This window comes from Parastagonospora nodorum, assembly GCF_000146915.1.
Source record: "Parastagonospora nodorum SN15 chromosome Unknown scaffold_2, whole genome shotgun sequence".
Lineage (NCBI taxonomy): Eukaryota > Fungi > Ascomycota > Dothideomycetes > Pleosporales > Phaeosphaeriaceae > Parastagonospora > Parastagonospora nodorum.
Window position 1 is genome coordinate 1,083,056 of NW_001884550.1, and position 26,343 is coordinate 1,109,398.

At 51.6% G+C, this 26,343-nt stretch overlaps 14 protein-coding genes across 14 annotated transcripts; 7 read left to right on the top strand and 7 right to left on the bottom strand.

Moving 5' to 3' along the window:
- Positions 1 to 495: 495 nt before the first annotated feature.
- SNOG_01577 (hypothetical protein) lies at positions 496 to 1,279 on the top strand (the record flags this gene model as incomplete). Its single annotated transcript, XM_001792162.1, has 3 exons — positions 496 to 524; positions 704 to 726; positions 813 to 1,279. 3 exons carry the CDS (start codon positions 496 to 498, stop codon positions 1,277 to 1,279), a joined length of 519 nt encoding a protein of 172 aa, XP_001792214.1.
- Positions 1,280 to 2,017: 738 nt separating this feature from the next.
- On the bottom strand, positions 2,018 to 4,309 carry SNOG_01578 (hypothetical protein; the record flags this gene model as incomplete). Its single annotated transcript, XM_001792163.1, has 2 exons — positions 2,570 to 4,309; positions 2,018 to 2,225 (listed from the first exon to the last, which is right to left on the bottom strand). The coding sequence occupies exons 1-2, from the start codon at positions 4,264 to 4,266 to the stop codon at positions 2,018 to 2,020; spliced, it is 1,905 nt and encodes a 634-aa protein (XP_001792215.1). The 5' UTR covers positions 4,267 to 4,309.
- Positions 4,310 to 5,393: 1,084 nt separating this feature from the next.
- SNOG_01579 (hypothetical protein) lies at positions 5,394 to 7,090 on the top strand (the record flags this gene model as incomplete). Its single annotated transcript, XM_001792164.1, has 3 exons — positions 5,394 to 6,006; positions 6,056 to 6,564; positions 6,794 to 7,090. 3 exons carry the CDS (start codon positions 5,394 to 5,396, stop codon positions 7,088 to 7,090), a joined length of 1,419 nt encoding a protein of 472 aa, XP_001792216.1.
- Positions 6,713 to 7,471, bottom strand: SNOG_01580 (hypothetical protein; the record flags this gene model as incomplete). The annotated part of the gene is made up of 3 exons (XM_001792165.1): positions 6,713 to 6,889; positions 6,914 to 7,157; positions 7,194 to 7,471. The coding sequence occupies 3 exons, from the start codon at positions 7,469 to 7,471 to the stop codon at positions 6,713 to 6,715; spliced, it is 699 nt and encodes a 232-aa protein (XP_001792217.1).
- A 297-nt stretch (positions 7,472 to 7,768) lies between these two features.
- SNOG_01581 (hypothetical protein) lies at positions 7,769 to 8,084 on the bottom strand (the record flags this gene model as incomplete). The annotated part of the gene is made up of 2 exons (XM_001792166.1): positions 7,769 to 7,811; positions 7,888 to 8,084. The coding sequence occupies 2 exons, from the start codon at positions 8,082 to 8,084 to the stop codon at positions 7,769 to 7,771; spliced, it is 240 nt and encodes a 79-aa protein (XP_001792218.1).
- A 533-nt stretch (positions 8,085 to 8,617) lies between these two features.
- SNOG_01582 (hypothetical protein) lies at positions 8,618 to 9,506 on the bottom strand (the record flags this gene model as incomplete). Its single annotated transcript, XM_001792167.1, has 2 exons — positions 8,618 to 8,769; positions 8,828 to 9,506. 2 exons carry the CDS (start codon positions 9,504 to 9,506, stop codon positions 8,618 to 8,620), a joined length of 831 nt encoding a protein of 276 aa, XP_001792219.1.
- Positions 9,507 to 10,180: 674 nt separating this feature from the next.
- On the bottom strand, positions 10,181 to 12,424 carry SNOG_01583 (hypothetical protein; the record flags this gene model as incomplete). Its single annotated transcript, XM_001792168.1, has 7 exons — positions 10,181 to 10,539; positions 10,568 to 10,617; positions 10,665 to 11,034; positions 11,083 to 11,366; positions 11,415 to 11,516; positions 11,544 to 12,061; positions 12,356 to 12,424. The coding sequence occupies 7 exons, from the start codon at positions 12,422 to 12,424 to the stop codon at positions 10,181 to 10,183; spliced, it is 1,752 nt and encodes a 583-aa protein (XP_001792220.1).
- Positions 12,425 to 14,307: 1,883 nt separating this feature from the next.
- On the top strand, positions 14,308 to 15,303 carry SNOG_01584 (hypothetical protein; the record flags this gene model as incomplete). Its single annotated transcript, XM_001792169.1, has 1 exon — positions 14,308 to 15,303. The coding sequence occupies one exon, from the start codon at positions 14,308 to 14,310 to the stop codon at positions 15,301 to 15,303; it is 996 nt and encodes a 331-aa protein (XP_001792221.1).
- Positions 15,304 to 15,465: 162 nt separating this feature from the next.
- Positions 15,466 to 16,614, bottom strand: SNOG_01585 (hypothetical protein; the record flags this gene model as incomplete). The annotated part of the gene is made up of 1 exon (XM_001792170.1): positions 15,466 to 16,614. The coding sequence occupies one exon, from the start codon at positions 16,612 to 16,614 to the stop codon at positions 15,466 to 15,468; it is 1,149 nt and encodes a 382-aa protein (XP_001792222.1).
- A 197-nt stretch (positions 16,615 to 16,811) lies between these two features.
- On the bottom strand, positions 16,812 to 17,219 carry SNOG_01586 (hypothetical protein; the record flags this gene model as incomplete). Its single annotated transcript, XM_001792171.1, has 2 exons — positions 16,812 to 16,873; positions 17,147 to 17,219. The coding sequence occupies 2 exons, from the start codon at positions 17,217 to 17,219 to the stop codon at positions 16,812 to 16,814; spliced, it is 135 nt and encodes a 44-aa protein (XP_001792223.1).
- A 1,579-nt stretch (positions 17,220 to 18,798) lies between these two features.
- SNOG_01587 (hypothetical protein) lies at positions 18,799 to 19,379 on the top strand (the record flags this gene model as incomplete). The annotated part of the gene is made up of 3 exons (XM_001792172.1): positions 18,799 to 18,830; positions 18,934 to 18,953; positions 19,231 to 19,379. 3 exons carry the CDS (start codon positions 18,799 to 18,801, stop codon positions 19,377 to 19,379), a joined length of 201 nt encoding a protein of 66 aa, XP_001792224.1.
- Positions 19,380 to 20,682: 1,303 nt separating this feature from the next.
- On the top strand, positions 20,683 to 21,084 carry SNOG_01588 (hypothetical protein; the record flags this gene model as incomplete). The annotated part of the gene is made up of 2 exons (XM_001792173.1): positions 20,683 to 20,799; positions 20,959 to 21,084. The coding sequence occupies 2 exons, from the start codon at positions 20,683 to 20,685 to the stop codon at positions 21,082 to 21,084; spliced, it is 243 nt and encodes an 80-aa protein (XP_001792225.1).
- Positions 21,085 to 21,927: 843 nt separating this feature from the next.
- SNOG_01589 (hypothetical protein) lies at positions 21,928 to 22,447 on the top strand (the record flags this gene model as incomplete). The annotated part of the gene is given in 2 exon segments (XM_001792174.1): positions 21,928 to 22,148; positions 22,168 to 22,447. 2 exon segments carry the CDS (start codon positions 21,928 to 21,930, stop codon positions 22,445 to 22,447), a joined length of 501 nt encoding a protein of 166 aa, XP_001792226.1.
- A 2,052-nt stretch (positions 22,448 to 24,499) lies between these two features.
- On the top strand, positions 24,500 to 25,037 carry SNOG_01590 (hypothetical protein; the record flags this gene model as incomplete). The annotated part of the gene is made up of 2 exons (XM_001792175.1): positions 24,500 to 24,601; positions 24,651 to 25,037. 2 exons carry the CDS (start codon positions 24,500 to 24,502, stop codon positions 25,035 to 25,037), a joined length of 489 nt encoding a protein of 162 aa, XP_001792227.1.
- Between the last annotated feature and the right edge of the window lie 1,306 nt (positions 25,038 to 26,343).

Consider the following 26,343-nt stretch of genomic DNA (forward strand, 5'->3'; position numbering starts at 1 on the left):
CCTCGTGTGCCATCAGCAGCCTGAACCCATGGATGGGGTCGCGACACACGGCTGACAACTGACTACCGCTCCCGCTGCCACAACAGCACATGCGCACGCGGCCCAGCTAATCAACCCTGATGCCCCAGAGCCCTGGGCGCATTTTCCTGACTGCAGCTTTTTGCATTCGCACCTCGACACAGCTTCGTCCTGGTTCCGGGTCCGACCGTTGTTTCTCTCTGCAGGCCTGGCTGGCCAACCTGCCCGTAAGCGTTGGGGCTGTATGGACCACCTCGACACCACTTAGTCACAGATGAAACATGCATCCATATTCGCAACCACAGCAGCCGTCCGATAATGACAGGAGTGAAAGTAGTCACCGGGGACCGCTGAGCAGAACCTGGCCGCAAATATTCAAAAAGAGAAGGAGATATAGTCCTGTTCGAGAAAGCGCACAGCAGCAAGCACAGCAAGCACAGCAACACCAAGCCCAACAAACGCCACTGCAGCCTCAGTATGCACCAGCGCAACAAGTACAATTACCAGTACATCCCTTGCAGCCATTGAGATCGCCAACCATCGCGCCGCAGTCGGCGGTCACATCCCCGGTGTCATCGATGCGATCGCCATCAATAGCAACAGACACTGCAAGTACCATATCGACCATCTCCCATGCATCATCAGCACCACCAAAGAAAGTTCCCATCTCTAGGAGGAGTAGTAGCATTGCGCCTGCTGGCAGTAATGGTAAGTTCCGCCGAAACAAAGTTCTGTTTTCTGTCACAAAGTCCCGTGACTTGGACAATCGGAAGCCACATGCTGACACCCTGCAGGAGCCGGGGGCGTGACAACACCTCAAGCCGATCTACTGGCGTCAAAATCCAACTATGAGCTGATATCTTCCGGTGAGCATTTGGAGATGGGCCTGCACTTCAGCACCGCCATGGCCACCGGCGTCATGATGAAGCGCGCCACACACCGCGCTGCCGAACAAGCGCGGCGAGACCGAATGAAGACAGCCATGGTCGATCTCGCAGAATTTTTGCTCGACGGCGAAGTCACATTCGGCAGCGGAACCACATGCTTCGTCGTCATGCGGGGAACCGAAGGCAAAGAGACGGACGTCGGCGAGAAGGGCGAGAAGAAAGCCGTCCCTGGAGAGAAGAGAACGGTTAATAAAGCGCGACTGATCGAAATGGCGCTTGAGAAGATGAAGGCGCAAGAGAAGGAGATTGAGATGCTGAGAAAGGAGATTGAGGATCTCCGTACGACGCCCGATCAGATGGATGTGACGGAGTAAAGTCTTGGACGTGTTGCAATGGGCGAGATGGCGAGCGTGGCATTTATGATATCCATATACAACTGGCGTTGTTTATTAATTCTTCTTTCAAGCTCCTACAAGACGGGATATAGGGTAGCATGGTGGGACGGACGACATGGTAGACACATTGGCCGACTGCAATATAACGCGAGAGATATACACGCAACTTCTGGTAATCACCATGCGCATGTGCAACGTGTCGTCCATCAACCCGGTGTATACCAAAGCAGAAGCAGCCTTATAGCCGTTGGGGCCCACTTCAAGCAAGTAGTAGGTTTCTAGTGCAAGCCACATTCCCCTTTCTACCATATTATCTGACGTTAAAGAGTTATAGGCTGAGGCCAGAGGTAGTTAGCTGTTAGGTATTGGACCAACAGTGGAACCTGAAACGTTACCGGGGATGCCTTCAAGGTCTGAGGAGCTGATGTGATGGGATCGTTCATGCTAGCCTATCAGTCTTCAACATCAGATAACACGGTGTACGTTACGAGACGGCACCTATTTCCGATCCCGTGGATACCCCCACGATCGCAAAAATCCAAGCGTTTCGCAAGCCCTCCAGAATGAGTCTCTGGGAACATGAAAAACAGCTCCAGGATGGATATCATGAGATTGCTTTATACGCATGGAAAAGGATCATGTCATTCCGCAAGAAAATTGGGGATTTGCATACGTTGCTAACAATAAAGAGGAGATATCCTGCGAATATCCGCCCCATTACGCGGAGCGAATCTCGCAGTCCGCCATGGTCGATTGTAGCTCTTCGGTAGAGTTATATTCAATCCCATGGCCAGAGCGAGAGTCGGTCTCAGAGCCAAAGTCAGACTCATCACCATCGGCGTAGTGCTGGATCTCAGTACCCGCGAGGAACAAGTGTCTACCAGCCATGAGTTCCCCCAATCTGGCAAACAGCTCCGTACCTTCGCTATAGCGCATGTGCTGGGACTAGATTGTGTTAGCCACCGTGCCACGATTGTGGCCTAACAATGTTGACGACGGAGTGTCCACATAAACGGCCTGGGGGGGATGTGGCGTCCAAAACTAGCATGGGTCCGATGTCTAGTCAGACTAAATGTATCGTTCGAGATCTATTCGCAAGTGGAGATTGTCCCCGGGGGACTACCAAAAACTGCCAGACGTCTTGTATGTCGTTCCGGGCACTGAAGATTATGTACTCAATGCAAACGCTTCTCATGGTCTCGTTCATCTGAAGTTCTGAAGCTGCTCCGTCGCCTTCCTGGCTCCTGGGGTTGGTTGGAATTCGCAGACAAATGCACCGGACTTTGATGCATCCCTCGTTCAGCATCGTCGCTCTCTTGTATCACCTGCTCGTCCACTGATGGCTCCACCACCTGGCCGTGGTTCCCACCTACCGACTCCATTGTGAAAGGAGATGCGGTCGGTGCGTCAAGTATACCGAGCTCTTTCTTCGTCAGGAAGCGAGGCATAAGGAACGTTCGCATAGGGATATAGAGAAAAATAAAAACAGGAAAGCCAATCGCAGCAATAGTCTGTGTGATTGCAAACGTCGCACCAAAGCCGATCAACTCCAGACCAACGAAAGCCCAGATCACCCAACGGCGCTCGATTTGATTTAGTGGATCCAGACGAGAAGTGAGATGCTTGTCCTTGGCAAGGAAGACAAGTTTGGCGGTGATGCCATTCGCCTCCAAGGCCTGGATGCCCATGACGAAGAACAAGCCGGCAAGCACTGCTTGGGGAATGAGATGTAGCACAATGAGAAGCGGACCTGACATTGTGCCCAAGGTTAGAAGACCTTGAGCAAGATTAGAAACTCGCTGTTCGACTACATGGTCGACGACTCTGCGAGTATGGCCCTTGTTGGCTTCATCATCCGAGTCGGACACCGTACGCGTGACACAGAGCGATGTTGTATGGAACGGCGCCTGTGGAATAAGACCGTTCGGAAAAGGGATGCCGAGCAATCCTGCGACACCAGTCGTAGTACCAAGCAGGAAGATGTCCCAATGAAAGCCAGCCGGTTTTCGCAACGGAAACTCCGTGCCTTGCGCAATGAGACTCGAAACATTGTGGTCGAACCAGAACAGAATGGTCAGAAGGACAGCAAATGGAATAGCGAGAAATACGTCGCCTACGCTTATGTCCCAGAAATGGATGAGCCAACCACGGTCGGACGTAGGAAAGAATGCCTTGGAAGTAGGGAGCTTTTGCAATTCAATGCCAGCCATCTTGCCAATGTGTACAAACCCGGTAAAGAAAATGACTGTCAGAGGCGTACCATAATCCTCGATGAACTTTCGGACGTGGCGCTGGAGCAAGGAAGATTGGCCAACAATGCCGCAGATATATGCCACAGCGGTGACAAGCAGCGCGATCGTGATCGAAAGATATGCAGACGCGTCGCTAATAGCCCATTGTCGTGCCAGAACTTGGATGCCCTTCTGCAAGTATATGAAGGCGACATAGAACCCGAAGATATCGCAAGAGAATCTTGTGACATATCGAAGGCCATTGCACGAATTCGTAACGGCAAGAATCCAGTGGAAAACCAGCGACCACAGCCCAATCCAGCACATGAAAGCAAAATAATTTGTTCCGCGCGGAGTGATTATATTGTATACTGTGTAGTTGAACACGGTAATTGGACCAGTGACGCCGACAATGACGAGGGGTTGCGCCGCGGCGATCGAGAAGACGATGGAGGCTAGTACCGATGCCAGGAGGACTTCGTTTACGCCGAAGCTCTGGTCTGTCTTCTCGAACATGTCGAGCGAGAAGGCCAAGGCGGGTAGGATGTTTGCGAAGTACATGTATACTGTTGCTGGGACCACTCTATAATCCCATGCATCTTTCCAATCGCTCCAGTAGAATGGTGCTCTTCGCCGTATGTCATTTGTCATGCCACTGAAGAGACGTGTTTTCCACCATGCAGTTTTCCCTGAGTTCATCGTTCTTCGGGATTGTCGCGTGTGCTCGCGGCTCATCGCATCGTTGTTCGAGGTCGCATGTCGCTTCGAGGCTGGCAGGATGCGCGGCCTCCACGAGGTGCTGGAGAAATCTTGTGAGGTCATGTTCTGCACGCTAAGGCAACGGGATTCGATCCGATCGGGGCGTGTGTCTACTGGAGACGAAGTCGCTGTGACCGTGTCGTCATGGTCCGTGCTGGAGGTATACAAAGAGCTGAGCGGCACTCGAGTGGAGGCGCGGGGACGGAGGGTTTTGTAAGACACCAGAAGTGCCGAGAGATAGTTCACCCCATGCTCGAGCGGTCGGCGGGCTTTTTCGAAAAAGTATGGTCCGCGGATCGAAGAAGAATCAATGACCCCGGCAATAAGCTCAGCTGCAGCAAGGCGGTGGGTGACTAGTCATGCAAGCGAAGTACAGATCCTCGATGCCACTAACTTCGTCATTCGGCAACACCAGGATTCCCCCAATCAACACAAGAATGTAAATGATCTATCTGTAGCGTTAGAATCGCCATATGTCTATCAGCGTGTTCACATCCCGATCATGATATCGGGTTGTGGGGAAGAGACAGAACCCTTGCTCATCCTTGCATTAGCGCCGTATTTTCCCACATGGTCAAGATATGATCCTTAGTGACGAACATTGGCCGCTCATATACTACCTAGGTATGTGCTCCAATCCACGAGGGAAAATTGAATAGGGGCATCCTAAAGCCTAAAGCTATACACTGGCTAAACAGGCTTTGATTACAACGGCATGACGCTGTGTATAGCTTCAGGCATTGGGATCTGCTGTCTGCTATTGCACCCTGGTCGCTCTCCGCCGTAATTTGGTAACGTGCAGTACCATCCAATACTAGATAGATGATTAGTCCTCCGCATTATTACTTTGAGCTTGCACATTTAGGCGAATGTGCTCTGACGTCGAAGTAAGCGGCCTAAACCAGCTCAAGATCAAGTTAGGCAAGCGCCAACACCAGGCTTACAAACACAAGTCTTTACAAATCAATAAGCACAACATGGCACGCCTCTACAATAAAGGGGAATATTTAAAATCGTCTATATAGGTAAAAAAAATCATTACTTAGGATTTGTTGAAGATAAAAATGAACGGAATCGCAGGAAAGCAAACTTTCTAATTCAAAATGTCCCATCCAACCCTACCCGTTCGCGCTGCTTTGATCGGTCTCTCCTCCTCAGCCATAACATCATGGGCCTCCTCAGCCCATCTCCCCGCCCTCCTCAGTCCAATAGGGTGTTCCAAAATCACCCTTAAAGCACTCTTGAACAGCAGTACCGATGCTGCAAAATCAGCCATCTCGACGTACAAGCTCCCCGCTGATACCAAAGCATACGGCAACCCAGACGCGCTCGCCGAAGACCCAGATATCGATCTCGTCATTTGCAATACTCGGGTCGACAAGCATTACGAAACCATCATCCCGAGCGTTAGAGCTGGGAAAGACGTGTATGTCGAGTGGCCGATTGCTGCGAAGAGAGAACATGTGGACGAGTTGCTTGCGGCGGCGAAGAAGAGTGGTTCCAGGATTGCTGTGGGGTTGCAGGGGAGATGGGCGCCTCCTGTAGCCAAGCTGAGAGAGCTTTTGGAGGGCGGAAATGGTAAGCTGGGCAAGGTGCTTAGCGTAGATGTAAAGGCATACGGCGGGACGAATGATCGCGAGATTCTGCCGGTCGGGTTGAAGTACTTCGCACAGAGGGAGATCGGCGGCAATCCAATTGTGATTGGATTTGGACACTGTAAGTTTTCCATCCTGGACTTGGGATATCTGAGCTGACTTCTGCGAAGTGTTCGATACCGTGCTCTCGGTTGTTGGTGAGCTTGACTCTTCCACCATTCATGCGAAAGCCCAACTTCAGCGACCGAGCGTCAGAATCCGAGATACTTCCACGGACAAGATCGTCGAGACCATCACGTCCGACGTTCCAGACCTGCTTTCTATCCATGGAGCGCTTACTCCGACGTCTCTCGCAGCTCCTAAGGCAACACTGTGCGTTGGCTTCCGCCGTGGCCAGCCATTCCCAGGCACTCCTCCCCTTGTGTGGACGATCAACTGTGAGCGTGGAGAAATCCGCCTTGTGTCACCCTCTGGTACTGCACTCCAGGCCAACGCAGGCGACGATGTTAGCATTCAAATCCATCGTTTCGATACCGATAACGTTGAGAATGTCCGCTGGACGTGGAAAGAACCCCAGCAGGCACTGCCGCTCATGGCAAGGTCAGTATCAGAATGTCTGTATGCATTCGCAGAGGGTCGCGAGGATGGCGATGGATGGGCTGGTATTGATAGTGCGGCGGTGAGGGCTCGATCGATCGAGCGTTTTCTAGATAGCGCTTGAGCGTGTCCTTGCTGGCAGGTCGAAGATATAATAGTAGACAGCTAGCATAATTTCTTCGTATTGCGACTATGATGCAGAAGCAGAGCAGGGCCAAGATACTTTTTCATCAGCTTGACCTCGATGATGTTGAGCTTGACCCGCTAGAAATGGGATGACCAGCGATGTCGGCCTTGTCTTTCTCACCCAGTACAATGCGCTCGCACCACGAGCACCAACTCCTCAACTTGCCAGTGACTTCACGCTCGAGATATTGCACTGCCTTCTCTCGCTCGTCCTCGTAAAGCTTCACACATTCACCAACACGTACCTGCTTCTTGTGCTTGACCTTCAAAACGCCCCCAATACCCTCGATCTCCTGCGCAAGGTAGCTCGTGCCCCTCCAGCGCTCGCCTGCCTCTGGCGATGCATCTGCAGCAGCCAGTGCATCCAGTATATCTTGCTCGCAAGTCTCGTGCTCAACGACACGGGCGCCCAGACAAGCTGAGCCTCTTCCACATTCCACACCTTCATTACCTTCGCCGGCTCCAGTGCCCACACCACCTAGATAATAGCTGTATGTCGTTCTCCAACTCCAGGCACGAACATACATGGTATCGGCGTTTCGCAGGTCTTTGCCACACGGCGCGCATAGCCACACTACATTGTCGCAGTTACATGGCGTCCTCTCGAATGCTGGCGCGGTGAAGGATCTGGATTGATCGAGCTCGACTGCACGTGAATGAGGCGACCCAGGGGGCGAAGGCGAATCCGATGACGGAGAGCGTTGCTTGTACGCAGCCAGGAGAAGTGGGAGCGGTGCCTTGTTGCACGTTCTACATAGGCGGCGATGTCGCGCTCTAATTATAGGTGTAGCTGGAGGCTTCATGGTGCAGTTCTACACAGGTCAGTGCTTCTTGCACAACAAATTGCTCAATCTCAAAGACGTACACGACACACTACGACACCGCACCTCTGGCATTCTCCAACCATATCACGTGCGCATTTTCCCACACGACCACTTGTCAATGTCCGAGACGGCGACAGGTTAAATTGAGGTTCCGACCGCGAAGCCAGCTTCGTGGCGGTATCATCCTGCTCATTGCAGCAATGCAGTGTATGCTTGACAAGCTGATCGCGATACTCGAGCAGATTCGCACGAAACTGCCTACACGTGCGCGACAGATCATGCAACGTATTGAGGTCGAGTTGGCTGGCAAGCTGTCTGACTATACTGAACATTAATGCGGTGGTTAGCATTCATCGAAGCGTGGAGTCAAGTCCTTGCTGTAGGTTCAGGCTCACGGATAACAGCTCAATGCGGCGCTGAATCCATTGACATTGGGATTGGGCCTCTCGTTTGGCCCCGGCGCGCTGTCATCCGTCTCTGCTGCTGTTGGCGCAAGAGAATGATGGAGCGGCTTCATGTCACGAATGAAGCCAGGCGCGCGCGGGGCACGCGGAGAAGGCGGTTCGTCGTCGAGGTCAACTAAGACCACCATGGTGGAGGGCTGCAACAACAGTCCGCAGCATCGAAGCCAAGTGAAGCTTGATATAAGAGATGTACGTTCAAGGTTTTAGAGTCTGCGATGCCGGAGTCATGACGAGCTGACGTGCCACGGTCACGAGAAAAGTGGGCCCTTGGCGACATCGGCTCCAATTCCGCACCACGACTCCACTCATTCACATTTCTCTTCATGTCCACATGAACAAAGGCACTCCAATAACAGTGTTCCACTCTCCATTTTTATTTTCGATGCTATGTAAAATCGGAAGGAATTGGATAGGCAGACCAAGTTTCAGCATAGACAATTTGAGCCTCACGCAGCTTCTTTACCTAGATGACCCTTTCTCCAATACCAGAGCATAATTGCTCTACAGACATTACGTGTATCACTGACAACATGAAGTTATCCGTGAAATGAAAAAATCGACATTCTGGGATTGCTACATGAATTGACCCTCGACCTGTTGTCATGTTCCGCCTGTTACGCAACCCCTCCGCACCTTCCCCTTGAGGGTCTCTGAAATCGATTCAGCCGCTTCCATGCGCTCTGTTCTCCTGGTCTTCCTGATCCTGGATATTAACCCTTTGGACTAGGACCCCGAACAATAGGCATTCTACCTCTTGGATCTGGATCACCATACGGTACCCGGCGCTCTTGAGGGGTGCCATGATGTGGAAATCTACGAGGTATAGCTCTACCACTCGGGGCTCTACCACTCGAAGCTCTAACACTTGTACCTCGTCTCTGCACGCGTGGCCCTTCCGCCGACGCTCTTGCGCCAGGTCGATAATCACCGTCAGGCCCAATCATTACGAGATTCGATGTCTCCGGTGGCGGCAAAACATAGCAACCCTTAGTATTCTTCCGACCATACCAAATAGCATCGAAAGGAATGCCGTTGCTAACAGTCAAGTTTGGCTGTTTGTCTGCCCACTCATGGTACCGATTTTGTTTATCCAGCTGTTTAACAGTCTCAGTATGAAACACGAACACATTGACGGATTCCAATTCTTCTCGTGTGGCGCTGTCTTTGCCCAGAACATCGAGGCGCCGATGGTGCGCTTCATCCATGGTCATTCGGTTGCCTTGCTGGTCCCGGCAGACAAGGCCGTCGTAAAGCTCACTCGTCGTAGGGGTGCTAAAGGCGTCTCCATGTCTGACGGGATTTGCGCATCGGCATATGACGCCGTTTTCGACTGCAGGATCATACCCGGTGTAATGCGGCACGTGCCTTTCAGTTTCGGGCGGAGGTTGCTGCGCAACTCTGGTAAGAAGTGCTTGGTTGTTGTACAGCGCGTTCCTTTCCGGGACAGCAACTCTTGTAGGTACGTGTCCAGCAGCGCCAGCAACTCGGGGTTGAAATTGTCTGCGCGTGTTTGCGTCCGGTACTCTTGATTCGTTATTGAAGTGCTTCATCGTAGTGTGTGCTTTTCAGGGCAGTAGGCGCCTGTAGCTGAGAATGCGGAGTGTAAGTTGTAAGCTTGGACAAGATCTGTCGAGGACCTTTATGCACATTTTTATTCAAGTGTGAGGATCTTGCAGCTGGCAGATGAAGCGTACGCCATGTTGTACCGAACCCTTCATTCTGCTCGATAGTTGTCGCTTCTACAATCACTGCTTCTCGTAAGTGAATGTCACAGAAAGGTCATGTGTCCTGTCTCTGTTTCGAGGTTCACACATGCCCACATTGAGCTCTTCATCTGCCAGGGCTAAGTACGTGAACACATGAAGATAAGGCTATCAATTAACTATATGCTGAATACTAGCATTGGTGTTTTCTTTTCACCAGGTATTCCTACTTCCTTGCACGTACAACAAAACCTGTAGATTTCCATCCTACCGTGAAACGCACTAATACCACGGGTCTTATATCAAAGCCGCGAACGCTCTGAAATTAATCTCCCAGTTAGCATAAGTGAGCATCGTCGTGGTAGTTGTGTGCTAAAATATAAAACTGAATGAACTACAAGCCGTCTCCAGACCAGACAAGCTGCTTTGGTCCCTGTCTAGAATTCTGGAAAACAAAAATGTACCCGGAAACTTGAAAGACATGGTGCGTCGATACGGAGTTATTGTCTATGGACGACAGCCTACATTGTGAACATGTTGACATCATTCAAAACCATGTTCCACAGCCAATCATCCACTGGGGGCTGTTGTCCCTGCTGAAACCCGAATGTGGCCATATTGTTTGGGTTCCCAAAACCGAAGGCCGCATCAGGGTCCATTGACCCCGGGTCTTGGAATTGGCCACTCAGAGTTTGTTGATGTTCATAACCCTGAGATACCCCTCCTGAATAGCCTGATGTCGGGATATCATACTCGGGTTGCTGTATGTGGACATCATCGGGTCGAAAACACGCCATCTTCTTTATCTCATCTAGCAACGCCGTTTGCAGTGTTGCGACCTTCATAAAATAAGGCTTTTGCGTTACTGGTCGATCCTCTTCTACAAAATGTGTAGCAGCAGCTTCCACCTTTTGAATGAAAGACTCTAAATAGCGTCACAAGCTCCCACTCTTCGAGACTGGTGATATTTTCCTTTCAAAGTGAAGTCGAGCGATGAAGTCATACTAGAGATCTTCTTGTCGTGCTGCCACCATGATCTTGAGCAGAAGATCGCCGACTGTATGCGGCACGCTGTTCACGCGTGCAGAGTCTGTTTCGCCGAACCTCTGCAGGACAATGATTTTTAGTACGAGGACTGTCGAATAAAACCACCCTCCCCAGGTGGTGCAGTTCAATCCGTTCAGTGAAGATGTCGGTGTCGCAAGAAGCGAACGCGCAAAGTTTTGCGAGGCCAGTAAGGAGCGTTGAAGCATAATGATCCGTGCATGGGTCATTGTCGAGGATCGATCTGAAGGTGAATTACGCCACAAAGTGCTGTGAATCGAGCATTCGTACACCATCACATTAAGCATGTCAAAGCCTAAGCGCACGGTATCTGCTCGTGGTGTCAGATACATCAAATTACAGCAGTAATCGAACATACTGTTCCCTCGTATAGACTCTGGTATAGCATCCCGTAACCGCTGAATCTCCGCGCTGAAATTGTTCGTCGACAGTTTCAGCAATGTATCTCCATTGATGTCTGAATCCTCAATTTCATCGTACGAGAAACAATCGTTGATGCGACACATCAGCTCACTCGACTGTACAAGAGGCGTAATGAGGAGATCAGAATCAAACTCTGGTCTTTGAGAGAAATCTTGACAAGCACGAGCAAGTGCTCGTGTGTAAGGCACGGTAGTGCGCTTTCGCCACGCTTGTGCAAACCTTGAAGAGTTAGTACTTTCGTGACACGGCATGTTCCAGGACACTTACGCTGCGGCAATATAAAAGGTGCCCAGCATAGCTCTGTTCTCTGCATTTGTGAGGACGGAGGGAGCATCCGAGAAGCCACGACTCTTAGCCTTGACCGACAATCTAAGTTCTTGTGCTAGAGCAACACACATTTGTGTCATTAGAACGAGCTGCTGCTGTCTAGGACGGTAATAGTAGTGGTAGTAGGCTGAGTAAAGCAGAAGTCCCTGTAGCATCTCCAAACCTTTATGTGAGCTTCCGACTATTCGTGTCCCGATCTGACGTCTGAAAGCTTCGCCTAAAGCACGTTGTATGCTTGGCGTTCGATAAGCCATGATCGACATGATGGAAAGGAAGAGGAAAGGTTGTTCTTGTCTTAGCGTATCGACGTCCAACGCAGGATCCACGACAACAAAAGGGAAGCAGTCCGTGTAATCGCGACGGAACTCATCGAGAAGCTCTGTCGCTTCGCTCCCTTGCAAAATCCCGGCATCGACCGGATCGTAGGCGGTGAACTTATTTTCTTCATCAACGAGCCCTGCGCTATTCGTGTTGAAAGTATCAGCAAAAGCTTCAGAAGAAGAAGCTCCAGGAGTGTCTTCCAGTAGCGGTGATGTATCACTGTCTGGGCTATTGGATGCTGGGTCTGTTGGTGCGGCCGCTCTTGCCTGGTTTAATAGTTCAGGGTCTGCACCAGAGGCAGAAAGCATGCCCATTAATGTCTCAACTCGTTGCTCGAGTTGATTCATGCGTCTGTGGTTTGTATGTCAGTGAGATAGTACATTGATGCAAGCAGCGCGAATACACAGCGGCGAGGTTATGTCTCGTATATGCGAAAACCTGTCAAACCGCATCAATCATTCAGTGCATGGAAGCCGACTTTGTGCTATTATTCGGGCCAAAATGATGCTGACGAATGTGGTATGTGAAGAGACAAGGTATACTAAGTGGTGTAAACTTACGATCGAGTGCGTGGCCCTCGTTTTCTCAACGAGGCTCCATATGCACACTCCTTGCCTAATCTTTCGCATCGCTGACAAACATTCGCTTGTGAGTCGGAAGGAGAGCACTTTGCTTTCGCCTTGGTGCAGGCATCGCATGCTTTTCGCTTCTTTGCTTCCGAAGGAACACATAACTAACACGAACGTGAAATGAAGCTCAAGGTGGGAGACGGTGATTAGATGCCCGCGTTCCCGATATTCTTTCTAGTAGATTTTTACGCAAATATCTACTCGAGTGCGACCGCGTTGGGTGAGGGTGATGTTTACAGCTCGGGGTACGGGTTAGACTAATACCCGACGGGAGCGGGCCTCGAATCTGTACCGAAACCCGTGCTTGCCTGATTGACTAAATGCAGCAACAGTATGTGCCATCAGACACAACCGCGACCTTCCCATTCTCCTCTTAAAAACGGCTGACGAGGGCCAGCGCTATGTTATCATCTATCAAAGATACAGAAGCGCATGGCTTTGCCCCTTGAAAACACACTACATCCAATTAACACCATCCCGAAACCAACGAGCATGTTCGATCTGCAAAGCTGACTGGAGCAGCGAAGTATATTTCGCCGTAGACCATGTTGTGAGACAGGCTTCCTCAATTTGAAGCTCCTGATAGATAGTCGCACACTGGAGAGCGCCTGTCATCTGGGGGCCAAGGCGTGGTAGGCTGCAGCGTGTATGTAGCTGACGGGCCTGAGTTTCAGCCTGGCTGGAAGAAGCTCGAAGATCTCCGAAAGATTACACGAGCTTGAGAAGCCCTTTTGACATGAGTTCTGCAATGTGCGCCTGAAAGCAAATGCGTATCGGTTCTCATATGGATCAAAGCCTGATCGAGGCATTCTCAATGTATATCTAGACGTTCGTGTGTCATCTTTGGTGTCCCCAAGGAGCGAATCGTTGCATGCGCAGAGGTTGGAATTGTTCATGGAGAAGTCTGGGTGCCGTTTTGACGGCGATGAGGGTTGATTCGCCACCAAGGCGCGACCTCCGGAAGGAGCAATCACAGCTATCACCAACGCGTGAAACCCCCGGCATGCACTTCAGCAAAGGCTATCATGAGCTCAGAGTGATTTGGCATCCGACCGCGATCGGTCTGCATCTTATCGCTCGGGATGAACCGCCAAGCTAGAATGGCTACGTCATGATCGGGAGGCTCTGTTAAACTTTGCTAGATCGAAGTCCAACGGCCGTACCATATCCACTTCCACGTGCAAAGATCGACGACGATGCTTGTTGCGAGGCTCTTTGACTGGATGGTTCCTCGTAGATCAAGCCACATGTTGCATACCCTCCGGCAGTGCCGGTATGTACAAGTAAAGTTGACGTTTCGAACGCTGACGACTTGCCGAAGCTGCCCGATGTTCGTCCGCGAGTGCGCATGTTCCCAACAAAACAGCTGCATGCTGCATCTCATATCGAGGTCTGCACAACCATGAGGCATGAACGTACGATTACTAGACATGCAGCTGAATAGTTCGGAGTTTGAGTAATCATTCCAGCACTTCTACCAGATGGCTGACTAGGCTGAAACAGAGAGGCCCTTCACCTGATTACTATATGCGCCGTAACTACTTCAGGCATGCTAAGCGAGTCTAGATACTCCATGGGTCCTTCTAGTGGCGGGCAACACTCCCGATATGCGAGAACGGCGATACCCAGGGCTAGATCCGTAGGCCCATTGTATTATCAATGGGCGACGTCATTGCATGAAATTTCAAATCTGGGGGAAGAAGGAATGAGGTAGTGACATAGGTAGAGACAGCTACTGCTATATAACAGGAAACACAAACCCCTCACTTCATCATCACACAGCGCTATCTTATTACAAATACTTAAGTCTCACTCTCAATCGCCTTTACACGTCTTTAACAACCAACGAAACATCACAATAATATCATCACGTCAGCATCATTATGCCTAGCTTCACTGTCTACAAAGGCTCCAAGGAGGGCAAGATTGTCAAGGCCACAACCAACAAGCCCGATCTCCAGAACGATCAAGTCCTCGTCAAAGTAACCGCCTCCGGTCTCTGCGGCACAGATGAGCACTACAAGGAAGCCGACATGGCTCTCGGCCACGAGGGCGCCGGTGTCGTCGAATCAATCGGGCCCCACGTCCAGAACCTGAAGAAGGGAGACCGAGTTGGCTGGGGCTACGAACACAACAGCTGCGGCTCATGTGAATACTGCCTGACCGGACGCGAAACCTACTGCCCCGAGCGCGAGATGTACGGCCTTGCCAACCTGGACCAGGGAAGCTTCGCATCACACGCCGTCTGGAGAGAGGCTTTCCTCTTCAAACTGCCCGACTCCATGACCGATGCCGAAGCCGCACCACTCATGTGCGGTGGCGCAACCGTCTTCAACGCCCTCTTCACATACGGCATCAAACCCACCGACCGCGTCGGCGTCATGGGCGTCGGAGGCCTCGGCCACCTGGCCATCCAATTCGCCGCAAAGATGGGCTGCGACGTCATTGTCTTCTCCGGCAGCGACAGCAAGAAGGACGAGGCGATGAAGCTCGGAGCCAAGGAGTTCGTCGCGATGAAGGGAAAGACTGAGCTGGATATTGGCCGCAAGGTCGATGCGCTGCTTGTTACTACCAGCGTCAACCCGGACTGGAACATCATGCTGCCCGTTATGGCGCCTGACTCGGTCATCTTCCCGCTCACGGTTTCTATGGGCAACTTTGAGATCCCGCATATGCCGTTGCTTCAGCAGGGTATTAGGATTCAGGGATCGGTTGTGGCTGCTCGCTCAGTACATCGCCACATGCTTGCGTTCGCTGCGCAGCACGGTATCAAGCCTATTCTAATGGAGTTCCCGCTCAACGAGTCTGGCATTGAGGAAGCGATGTCGACTTTGAGGGATGGAAAGATGAGGTACCGTGGTGTCCTCAAGCCGCAGTAGATGATTGCTGCGAATGATATATATTTTAGCGTAATGTTTAGCGATTGATAGATTCAATGAAGAGATGACCACAAGGAGTCAAGATGCGATTTCAGTGCTTTTGAATTAAACATTATGTTCCTGACACTTCAACTATGTCATAAAGAAAGTAGCCTCTTTGTGCTAGTATCCTGAGGGAAGAAAACTGCTGAAGAAAGGAGGCCCAGATGGAAGATCCTTCATACGGGGTTCCTGAAAACTCCTCTTATGCTTCTCCACCTTCAACTCGCTCAGCGTCCGCTTCAGCTCCATCGCGCTACTTTCACTCTCACTCTCCAGCGGAAACAGACGCATGAGCGCTGGCAGCATAGTCTGCGGCTCCATTGTCTGTACACAATGAATCGCAAATTTGATATCTGTCGGCGTCTCCGAATCCTCCCTGAACTCAAAGTCTGGCTTGTCCGGCTCAAGCAGCGGAACGCGCAGAGCCTCGAGCAACTCGTTTCTGTCCGACTCTTCCTTATCCACCACGTCCATCGCATCCGACTCCAAGATCCTTCCGTCATGTAAATGTGCCTTAGACCCTAGACCCTGGTCCTTCCTGCCCGGCACAATGCTCCCGACAAACGGCGCAACCCGCAAATCGTACTCGCGCCTGCCCATGTGCTCAATCGCAACGTCGAGCTCAGCTTCCCACTTGATCGTCAAGATTTCCATTCTCTTCTTCAGCAGCTTCTTCTGCGAAGAGCGAAAGTCCCCGAATAGGTCCCAGCGACAGCCTTTCCACTTTTTGACGAATCGATCGCGCGCGTCGAATAGGGCGGGCGTGTTGTGGCACTCCATTACAGCGGCGATGTAAGACTGCATGAAAGACCGGCCCGAGGGAGTGACAGTAGCGACTGGACGTATGTAGTTGGGAGGTATGTATGACATGAGTGCCTTCTGCGAGAGTGCGAGGAGGGCAGTGAAAAACGCGAGGTTCCAGCGACATATATCGTGATAACGTTGAAGTGGGCGAGAGTCGTGAAGGTGATAGTAGAAGATCGCGCGCGTGATGTCCAGGCTTTGTTCGTCGTCATCTTTGATGGGGTGGCCTTTATGGCGGTCGATGTAGGTGCGTTGGCGCAGCAGGAAAGGGAGTTGAAGATCCGGAGGTATGTTTAGCACATGAACCGATCTCGCCGTCTTGAAGAAGACATCATCTATCGTGAGGCGGGGAAGGATGTGGTTGGGTATGTGTTTGAGTTTGCGATCCAGCAGGCTTTGGAGGTGGGAGACATCATCTATGGTGAGGTCGGAAGCCATGCGCGTGATCTCTTTGATTGTCGCCATGGTTGAGAGCTGCAGTTGGGTGATAAGTTGTGGAGGAGGATAACTTTATTTGCTCGATGAATGGGACGCGGCCAGCCGCAAGTGAGAGAACGGGACCCTGCATTCTTTCATCGCAGGAGCAAACGCTCGCGGGCCTGAACTGCTACAATGAGCTTTGACAAGACATACTCACCTCGACAAGTGAAACGTCACCGCCGTCATCGTTTCTTGTTCAGTGGCCTTCCAGTCAGTACTGCCGGTGCCATGATGTCCTCTTGACCTAGCGTTGAATCTCCAACGCTTCTCTTCAGAAAGAAGTCTTTATGCTTATATGCGTAAATAATCTTCTTTTTGGCGATGAGGGGAATACGGATTCCCGGCGGTAGGCAAAGACTTGCAGTATGTTATGACAATCCCAGCAGCGGGTTGTCTGTTGGACCAAGTCGATGCTCACTAGATGTGGGCATAATGGCTGCTCATGTACCCATGAGCACGTGGTTGCTGATAATTGTTATGGTAGTCACCCAACATTATCAAAGCACCTGATGCGTACGTCTCGCTGCCAAAAAGAGCGTCTGGTCGTTCTTCACAAAAGTGTCCAGGAGCTCTGCCATACTAGAAGACATGGTGGCAAAAAGGCGCAGATACGCGCGAGACCATAGTTCAGCACAGTGAAAAAAAGCACGCTCAATACCCACAATATCACAGCACGCCTCATCCAACAGCCTCAACCAAACACTATCCACCACAGCGATCGCAGTTCGCTCCCCCTGCACAACCCACCTCCATTCGCCGCCCTACCTTTTGCCGATCGCCGCGCGCGCGCGAACAGCTCACACACCCCGCCACCTTTTTTTTCCGCAGATGTTCTCGTGTGACGAGATTAGATTCCGCCCCAGAAGGATCTCGAAGAAAAAGTTGTGTGCGTCTCGGCGTTGTTCGCATGATCGGCATCACGATACTCGAAATGGAAGTTCGTCAGCCTCATCATTCTGCGGGATCACGCGTAGATCGCGTCGACGTGGCTTGAGGGGTATTACTCTCAAATTGTGCGTGTGGTATAATGCGACTGTACTGGTGTGTGCTTGTTGTGCGCGCATTGGTGTGGTCAGTACCCTTTTTATGAGTGTAATAATGCGCAGTGAGAACGTCAGCATGCTATCTTTAGATGACCCTCCGGTTCTTCCGCAACATAGCAGTGTTTCCAAGACCGTTCGCCCTGGTTGCTGGTGATATTATGACATTGCCGCCCTGATGCCCTATCGCCGGCTTCTTACATATTGAACTTAATCCAATCGCAGCAGAGAGATATTCTACAGTATTTTGTGCCCGAGCTTCCGTAGATCTAAATGAGAAGCTTCGGGCATATCGTGAGGCGGGTGAAACTTGCCGAATGCTTTGGTGAAGCTGAAGGCTGTGTGTGGTATGATCCGCTACAGGTACTGTAATAATAGAGACCAAAGACGTCAATTGGATGGAAGAAGACCCGGTGGTGCGAGCAACGATGGGAGATTGAGGGCAGGGAGTACGAGGGATCCTAGTATGATATGAGATCCGACTGTATTGCTTTTGTGCAACTCTCTAATGCCCCGAGAAAGTGAATACGCTGCTGGGGACACGTCGAACTTCCTCCGTGCATGAGCCATGGCTACTCAATGGATGCTCCTTGGTATAGCCTCATTCCATTCAACAGGCAATGTTCATGTTGTGGCAGTCGCGACCGACGCCAGCCAGGTCAAGTCATAGCAGGTAGAGTGTGCTCGTGAATCGACACTGCATCTACTCATTGTAGCAGCTGTTTTGGATAGAGTTTGACCCGGTTCCGAACAAGACCGAAGTCACAGAACTACGGTCGAGTTGCTGCATGTGGTCCACGCAGGTTGCCTTGTGGAATACTCCGACTGGTTCCATGCGATTGCATTCGGCGCGCGTGATGCCCAACTGCTCCAGGCTGTACGATAGGTTCAATAATTATGAATCTTTCATCATGGTGAGTATCCGGTGAAGATTGAATTTGCAGCCAGTATGCGGGCCTGGAGGCGACGGTGGTTGCCAGCTGTGCGTCTTGCTGGCATAATGCAAGTCCCTGCAGTCATCAGATACGCCCTGGGATATTTGCGCGGACACTGCGGCATTACATGACGATGTAAGAGTCCTTGGAAGCTGTCGGGTTTGTGATCTTAGGCCCAGTTAGCTAGAAACAACATGAGGCGCATCCAGGTTCCGCAGCGGGATTCGTAATAATCGAAAAGGTGTTGCATCCAAGAAGCTCTATACCAATTGGCGCTGTGAAGAGAATCGTGTCCGGCGATTGTAATGTCGTGCCTCATTTTTGCGCAGGGCAAAGTTGCCAGGTGCGGGTATGTTAGAGCAAAAATTGGTCCTCTGGAACACGAAGTACTGCCGAAACGCGGCTCTTCTGCGCCGAAGTGACGCAACACCGTAGTAATCGGCTCACATGATCCCTCGCATTGCTTTGTTTGTGACGATGGCCTGACAACTCAATACCGCCCATCAACTCCATGCACTGCGACCCATGCTTGACGTGTTGTAGACCACGTCCGCCGGGAGTCCCTTAATACGTGCGGGGTAGTCAGACATGCAAGCATCTCGGACATGGACTGCTGCATATGTAAGTCGGCCCACAATCTGATTGTGTGGCGCGGCTTTTGGGCACTGAGCAGATGCCCGCGTCCGATAGGGAGACGGAGAGAACGATGACGATCACCACCTCCTGGGAACGACGTCAGCGTGAACTCGTTCTGGCCGATTTGAGCCACGAGTAGACTGGTATCTTGGGCTCGAGCGGTGCATCTGGGGCGTGTCCGGCTGCGTGTGTAGCGATTTCTAATGCTTAGGCGAAAGGACATACTTCGGAAGCCTCATTGCATCAGAGCGACCACACCATCATCGAAACGATACGGCATGGGAGTGGAGATCTCACCTGGACGGAGTCGCCTGCTTCTTGCCGACCACCGTCAGCTGTCAGTGCCGCTTTCCAGAATGCCACGTTGTTTCGTGAAGATACCATAGGTTGGATCTGGCCTTTCATTCGTCCTCCGCATCGCCCTCGTAATAACATGGAAGCGAATAACTAGGAGACCCTTCCTCAATCCTTTTTACCGGAGTATGATGCAAGGGTCATGAACCCGATGTGAAGCCGGCAAGCGGTAAGGAGATAGTGTACGTCCGTGAAACGTGGGACGCCGTCAGGCACAACTGCCTTATGTTTGTAGGCAGTTAGAAAGGATGTCCCTGCAAGTATCGAGGTCCTTCGTAGGAATAGGACTAGGGACGCTAAAGAGCGGTGAACCCGATCTGGCGTTGTCTGGGAGTACCGGAACACTCAATCTCTCATTCCAGAATGTACCCATGAACTGCGACGAAGGTGCAAATGGAGCTTTGGGTGAAGATCGACATGGTTGTGAATTGCCAAGGATAGTGCTTGCATTTGGGCGAGCATCCAGGTGAGCTGACGACCATCGCAATGGTTTGCATGGAAGAGATGAGACTGCCGCGCCCTGCTGAGGAGAGTCGCGGTGGCAAAGAGATCGCCTTCCAGCTCCCGCAACACTTATATGTCGCAGTAGGAAAACACAGACGTGGCAAATGCGCTGTTCCCATCGAGGCATGCTCGCCCTGCAAGAGAGCTTCGATGAACCCAGAGTGATACATCGCCTGATTAGAATATACAGGACAATGCATGGCGTTGGGTAGGCGCGCTGTGGTGGAGATGCGCCTTTGCTTCGTGGCGGTCGTACTGGCTGCACATGCGCCCGACGATCGTGGTTGGGCCGACAGGATAGGGCGGAAATGAGGCGAGACGGCACCAGTGCATGCAGGCCCAAGCGGGGCCTCCACGGCGGAGTATTCAGCGCTCATGCTTTTGCTCTCGTTGGTTGCCGGCTTAGTTGTTGCAGTTTCAATGTGTCTTGTGTAAGAGACGAGGCTGCTGGAACATATAAGGGTCGGTGCGCCCAAGCTCACATTCAACCCATCAGAAGACGGCGTGAACCTAGAAACCAACCAAGCTCACCATAGTCCCTCAATCGCAATACCTGACACTGTGTTAATAATACACCGTCTGAAATGGCTTCCGCAAACTCGTACTTCGTCCCAGGATTTGGCATCTCGAGGACTGTAATTCAGAACGAGATTCGCTACCACTGTGGCCCTGACGCCATCGTTAGACCGTACACCTTTCAAGTACGTCAGCGCGATAGCATCCTGCATGTGTGTTCGTGTCAGAGCTGACAAGGTCCCTAGGGTCGTGATGGCTTTCTCATCTCAACCATTGGCCCTCCATTGACAAAGGTATACCTCTACGTTATCGGCATTCGCGTTCTCCTGTACTCACTCTGATAGGCGCAAATCGATGACTTGAAAGAATCGTCCCGCGAGTACGAAGAAAAACAATCCCGAATATCCAACGAGTCGAGCGTCTTCGTCAACGCACCTATCCCAATCAACCAACGGATACGCCGGCCATGACCGACGGATTATACGTTCTCTTGCTTTTGAGCGGGTGGTTAAATCTTTTGCGAAGTTTTGCACTATATCCTAACTCTTCATCACTTTATCGAACTTGCCCTCGCGATGTACAAGGCCTGGCAGGAGGCATGAGCAGGTCTCGGATCGTTGACAACAACGTGTTGATTTCTTACCGGACTGACATCCGGACTCACTATATAGTTTAGCACTTTTTCTTTTGGTGGTCTACTGAAGCTATTCTTCTGTCTTCAAATTCGGCTTGGTAATTTTTCTTTCTATTTTCTGTTGGAGCTTGACTTACGCAATTGATCAAATCACATTTCCATTGTTCCTGTAATTCTGCCACGTACTGATAATGTTCATTTGGCTGATTTGCCGTCTGTGTCACCTTTTGCTGGTTGATCGTGTTATTGATAAGTGTACACAGTTCTCGGCTGGTGCTGTGGATGCTTTCCAGCGGGGTTTTGGTGGAATCTTTGCTGAAAGCAGGAAGACACGACGTGTGCGGAGTGGATGAGGTTTGTGGTGCGGCTGCGACGCCTCGACGCAGGGACGACTGGGCGTTGATTGGGCTAGGCTTTTAGTCAGCTCACCGGTGAACGCCAACACTTGAGAGGTCTCGCAGTTACGAGCCCTGGAGAGCCACACACCGAATGATGTTTCCTGCATTTTAATCCTCTGCGCGCAAAGTGTTTCATCGAACACTAGCGCATAGCAGACATTACAGGTTTGCAGGTTACACCTTCACAACGACCGTTGCTGTGCGAGCGAGAAACAAGCTTTCCAGGAACCAAGTTCACGAAACAAAGACATGTGGTAATTTGTGCCTTCCCGCAGTTTGAGATGGGAATACAGCAAGCACAGTGCCTGTCGCGTACAACACCAGCTACCTCCTCTCCTGATTCAATCCATCGCACTCTTCCAAATCCATCTCATAAGGCTGCCCACCTCAAAAAGCCCGACGAAGACCCGCCGCCCGGGAATCCAGATTCCGCACCCTCAATGGCCCGCAAAGGCCCCAAGTGGCAATTCTCACGATCATTGCATCACAGTCTCGAGAAACAGTACGCTATGCGGTCATAGCACTCCAGCCCACCCAACCCGAGCAGTCGGCGACGCCAACACAACACGTCGCACAGGCAGTGAATTCGGCGCATTGATACCAATCTCCACTGCGCCATCTCCCAGATCCTTCGGACCGTGTTACACAGACAGTGGACACGATCTCAAGGCACGGATGATCCGACCGAGCGAACCAAGCCGGCGGGTAAAAGTAGGCTCTGTGGTTCGCTGGATCGGCGCAGGGCTGCTGGGGAAACTCGACCGAGTCCATGATTCAGAGAACAAGCAAAAACAAAGATAGGGACATTGTAAGGTATGACGATGCTTGGATTGTCTCGGGGATTTTTTATTCCCTGCTGGAGTTGCAGGAGTGAGGTGCACCCATGCGATGGGGCAATTCCAACGATGGAAGTTATTGGGGGGTGGGTTGGCGATGCGATACGAGCGCACGCACGTTGCTAGGACGCCGACCTTTGCGGGGACGGCACTGTGATATTTGGAAACATGCCTGGGGAGATCATGTAGATACCCATGTAAGGAGAAGATGCAGCTGCAGCTATGTTTACCTGCAATCTGAGAATGATGCCATGATGGCAAGGGTGAAGCGCGGGGCTCGAGGACACCTTCAGTAATTACGAACAGTCCCTAATAGGCATGCACGGCGCGGTGCAAAAAGGTACCATCGTAGACGTCAAAGGACCGGGTGAATTGTTGGCATCTTGTGGGCATGGTAGCTTTGCATAGTATCATTGGCAATGTTGGGATTCTTTCTTGTTAACAAGTTACTTTGGAGTAGGTGTTTTGCATCTTCTTTGTTCGATTGAAAGCAGCTTTGGCTGCCGACGCCGTCTCTTAGAGCGTAAAATGCAGGCGGTGCCATTGGTTCCCAACGGTTGATCCGAAACTTAGATTCGCTGTCCCCGCATGATTGTGGTGAAAACAGGCTATTTGGACGCATGCGGCGCGTGGGACGGCTGGCAGAGAAGACTTTGCTGCCTTTGGTCTCGACTCGTCCACTGCGGCGGTACCTGGAGTAGCAAATGCTAAGCTTTTTGATGCGCTAGTGCACCCTGGTCGCTGTTGCACCCCAAAAAGCAATTGCTTGCAGGGGGCTACGATCTTGGAGGCGAGCTGAAATCGTGCACGCCGAAAAATGTGGCGCTTCCAAGAACACGTAGCGTCGATAAGGTATTGACGTGAACAAGAGGTGGAAAATTGAGTTTACGGCTTCGATAGCCGATGTTGAGTGGATCTTCGAGGGGCATTGTGCAGATGTCAATCAAGCAAGGCTAGGAAGAATGAAAGTACCGCCTGCTGCAGCTGCAAACAGAATTACCTACCAGCCTTGCGTTACAGAGCGCTGGAGGAATTTGCGCACGGGCAGCGAGATCGTTCCTTGTGATGCTTTAGTCTGCATGTACCCCTGCAGGCACTCAGGAACGCGAAGCCGGCCTCAGCTTCTGCTCGCGTGCCAAGGCGACAGCATTGATCTTCCCGCTGTCAACTTTGACTTGCAGGGGAACAGGACCGCAAGAATTCGCCGTTCTACCAGCGGTAACGCCAATCACCGCAGATGCCTGTCAGGGCGACCACTGTGCTGGCATCGAGATCGTGTTGGTATGATGATCATAGATCGCAAAGCCCAAGATCCAATATGGGCTTGCTTTTTGGAGATCATATCGTGAAATGATCTTGTGATACGTCACACAGAAGATCCACTTTCATCTACCATTGTCTCAGACACCTGCAGTCCTGCGCAACGGTAGAGCTCGGGGGAGAAGACGGTGAAGATGGTTTACACCACCGCATGCGGCTGGGGCGTCGGTCAAAGAAACAAATGCGTATGTTCGGCATGCGCGGCCACGTTTCGCGATGAGGTGCGTGCTAGTTAAGCGTACTCGTTTGCCCCTGAAGAACTGCCATGATTGGCTCCGTGGCCCAAATCAGCTTTTGTAGAGGGGTGAGTGGGGATGGGCAGCCAGCCACAAGCCTCCACGCTCGGACTCACTCTGGGACCTGAAGATCCGGCTTTGGATGCGGGTCAGTGATGCGAAATAGCAGGGTTTGTACCACGCTTTCGGTTTCTATTGCGAACATCATCCTAGTCGCTGGCGGCGCCATTGTCGTTCCTCCCGATCTAAGTGACCGGTTGCCGGGACGCGATGCGTTTCTGCCACTTTATATAAGTCTGGCTGAAGTGCTCACGTACTATCACTACTCACTAGCACTCTCATCATCATCACCTACCCGCAATCCGAGAACCAAAAGCCATACTCAAGGACAATCTCGAATCAAACCTCATCGAGCCTCATCAAGTCAAATCAACACTTCGCCCGTTTAAAAAAAATCAGCCATGTGTCAAAACCTCGAACTCAAGACGCAATCAGCCGGTCTGGCTTCAGGACTTCGTCTTACAGAGGAGAACCTGCGTCTGCACAGCGCGGTGAACAAGAAGGTATGCTAGAAAACCAGCCAATTCTGTTCCTAGTCTAACACTTTCATAGATGCCACCGCAAATCATGTTGCAGAACCACCAGCTCGCCGAGAAGGAGTTCCACTACAACTTTAACATGGACTACGAGGAGTCGGAAGATGGCGACCTGCTTGCAATGCACGATCTGGCACTTCGGCAGGCGGTCTCTCTGGAGGCGCTCCAAGCATACGGCGGCTGCTTTGTCTCTGGCTTCCTCGCTATGCAAGAAACCCCTCCATGGGCATCATCACCGACTGCCACAACATACTCGGGCACGTCGTCAACCAGCACTGGCAGCCCGCGGCCAGACTCGCAGACGCTGAGCCGCGAGGACCTTCGTGACTTGAGCGGGAAATCAAAGAAGAGCTGGAAAGGCCTGAAGAAGATTCGAAGCATAGCCCGCCTGTCAAAGAACTGAGCCTTGCCGGAGCATCGAGAAGAGATTTGATTTCCAACTGGTCATTATTTAGCGTAGGCGTTTGGGTCTGAAACCTGTTGAAAAGCATCGCGAACACCATCTCTTTTGTCATCTCTTTTGTCACGAAGTCCACGACGACACGGCCTGAAGCATCTTCGCATAATGTATACTAGCAGCTATCACGGCTGAAGACATCTCTGATTAGCGTCATACAGTCAAATACTAGGTATCACCTGATCAAATGTGCCTCCTCCAGATGTCGTCGTGAACAATGAGAAGTAAGACAAGCGTACCTTGCTCCGACTAGCAAGTGTCAGCACTGCACCTCCGACGCCGAACATCGGACTGGGGCGCGTCGCCGCTACGCGTGTCGCTGATCCTCGGACGCATGATGTGCTTGTCATCGGTGAGTGTTGTCGCTTCGGTCACGATGTGGTTCGCGGGGAGGTTTGAGACAGCGAGCGGCTCTCAGTGTGGTGTGGGGGTTGCTGACAAGCTGTTGCATGTGACGTGTAGCCAGCCAGTCAGAGCGCGTCAATTGTGCGCAGGTGCATGGCGTAGATGCGCATGATCTGCGGTCAAAGCGAGAAATGAATGTTCAGCTCATTGTGCAATTGAAGCGCGGCAACCCGTGTTACGAAGACAACACTTGGGTATGCGATGGATGTGTTGGTGGAAAGACGAATTGCTGAAGAAGTAGTGGGCGGTGACGTATGAAGTGGGCCCACAGCTTTCAGCAGTCGCGATGAGGAGGCAGGCGCTACACAGGCACAGGAGACAGCTTTCGCGAAGCACAAGACGTATTTCGCAGCTGCATGTATCCTATATGTCCTGCTAAAAAGCTCACCGCCTATCGCTGCTGCCTGCAATGCGTCGCCCCGACTTCCTTTCAATTCCGTCGGTGGACCTGCCGGCTTCGTATGCAGGAAAAGTGCACTTCTTCAATCTTCTGCGGGCCCATAATCCCTTGGCTATAGCTTCACCTACCTCTATTGCCTACACCACCCTACTCGTTCTCCCAGTATAGTCTGTCGTGGCGCCACCTGTCCCAACATTGAATTCTAGTATCAAAGCATCCTCAAACACTGCGTCGTGGGTCCCACCGCTACCCCCACCTCGGCGGGTCTGAGCCAGCTAACTTCGTCACAGTACCTGTACCTAGGCCATATCTTCAGCACCCACCACCTCCCACCACCACTTTTCACGGCCAGCACTGCTCCATTGCTGCCCAAGCCCTGCCGCCCCCGTAGCATGAGCTCGCAACCTTTGAAGACGCGTCGAACTTCGTCAGTTCAGGATCCCCTTG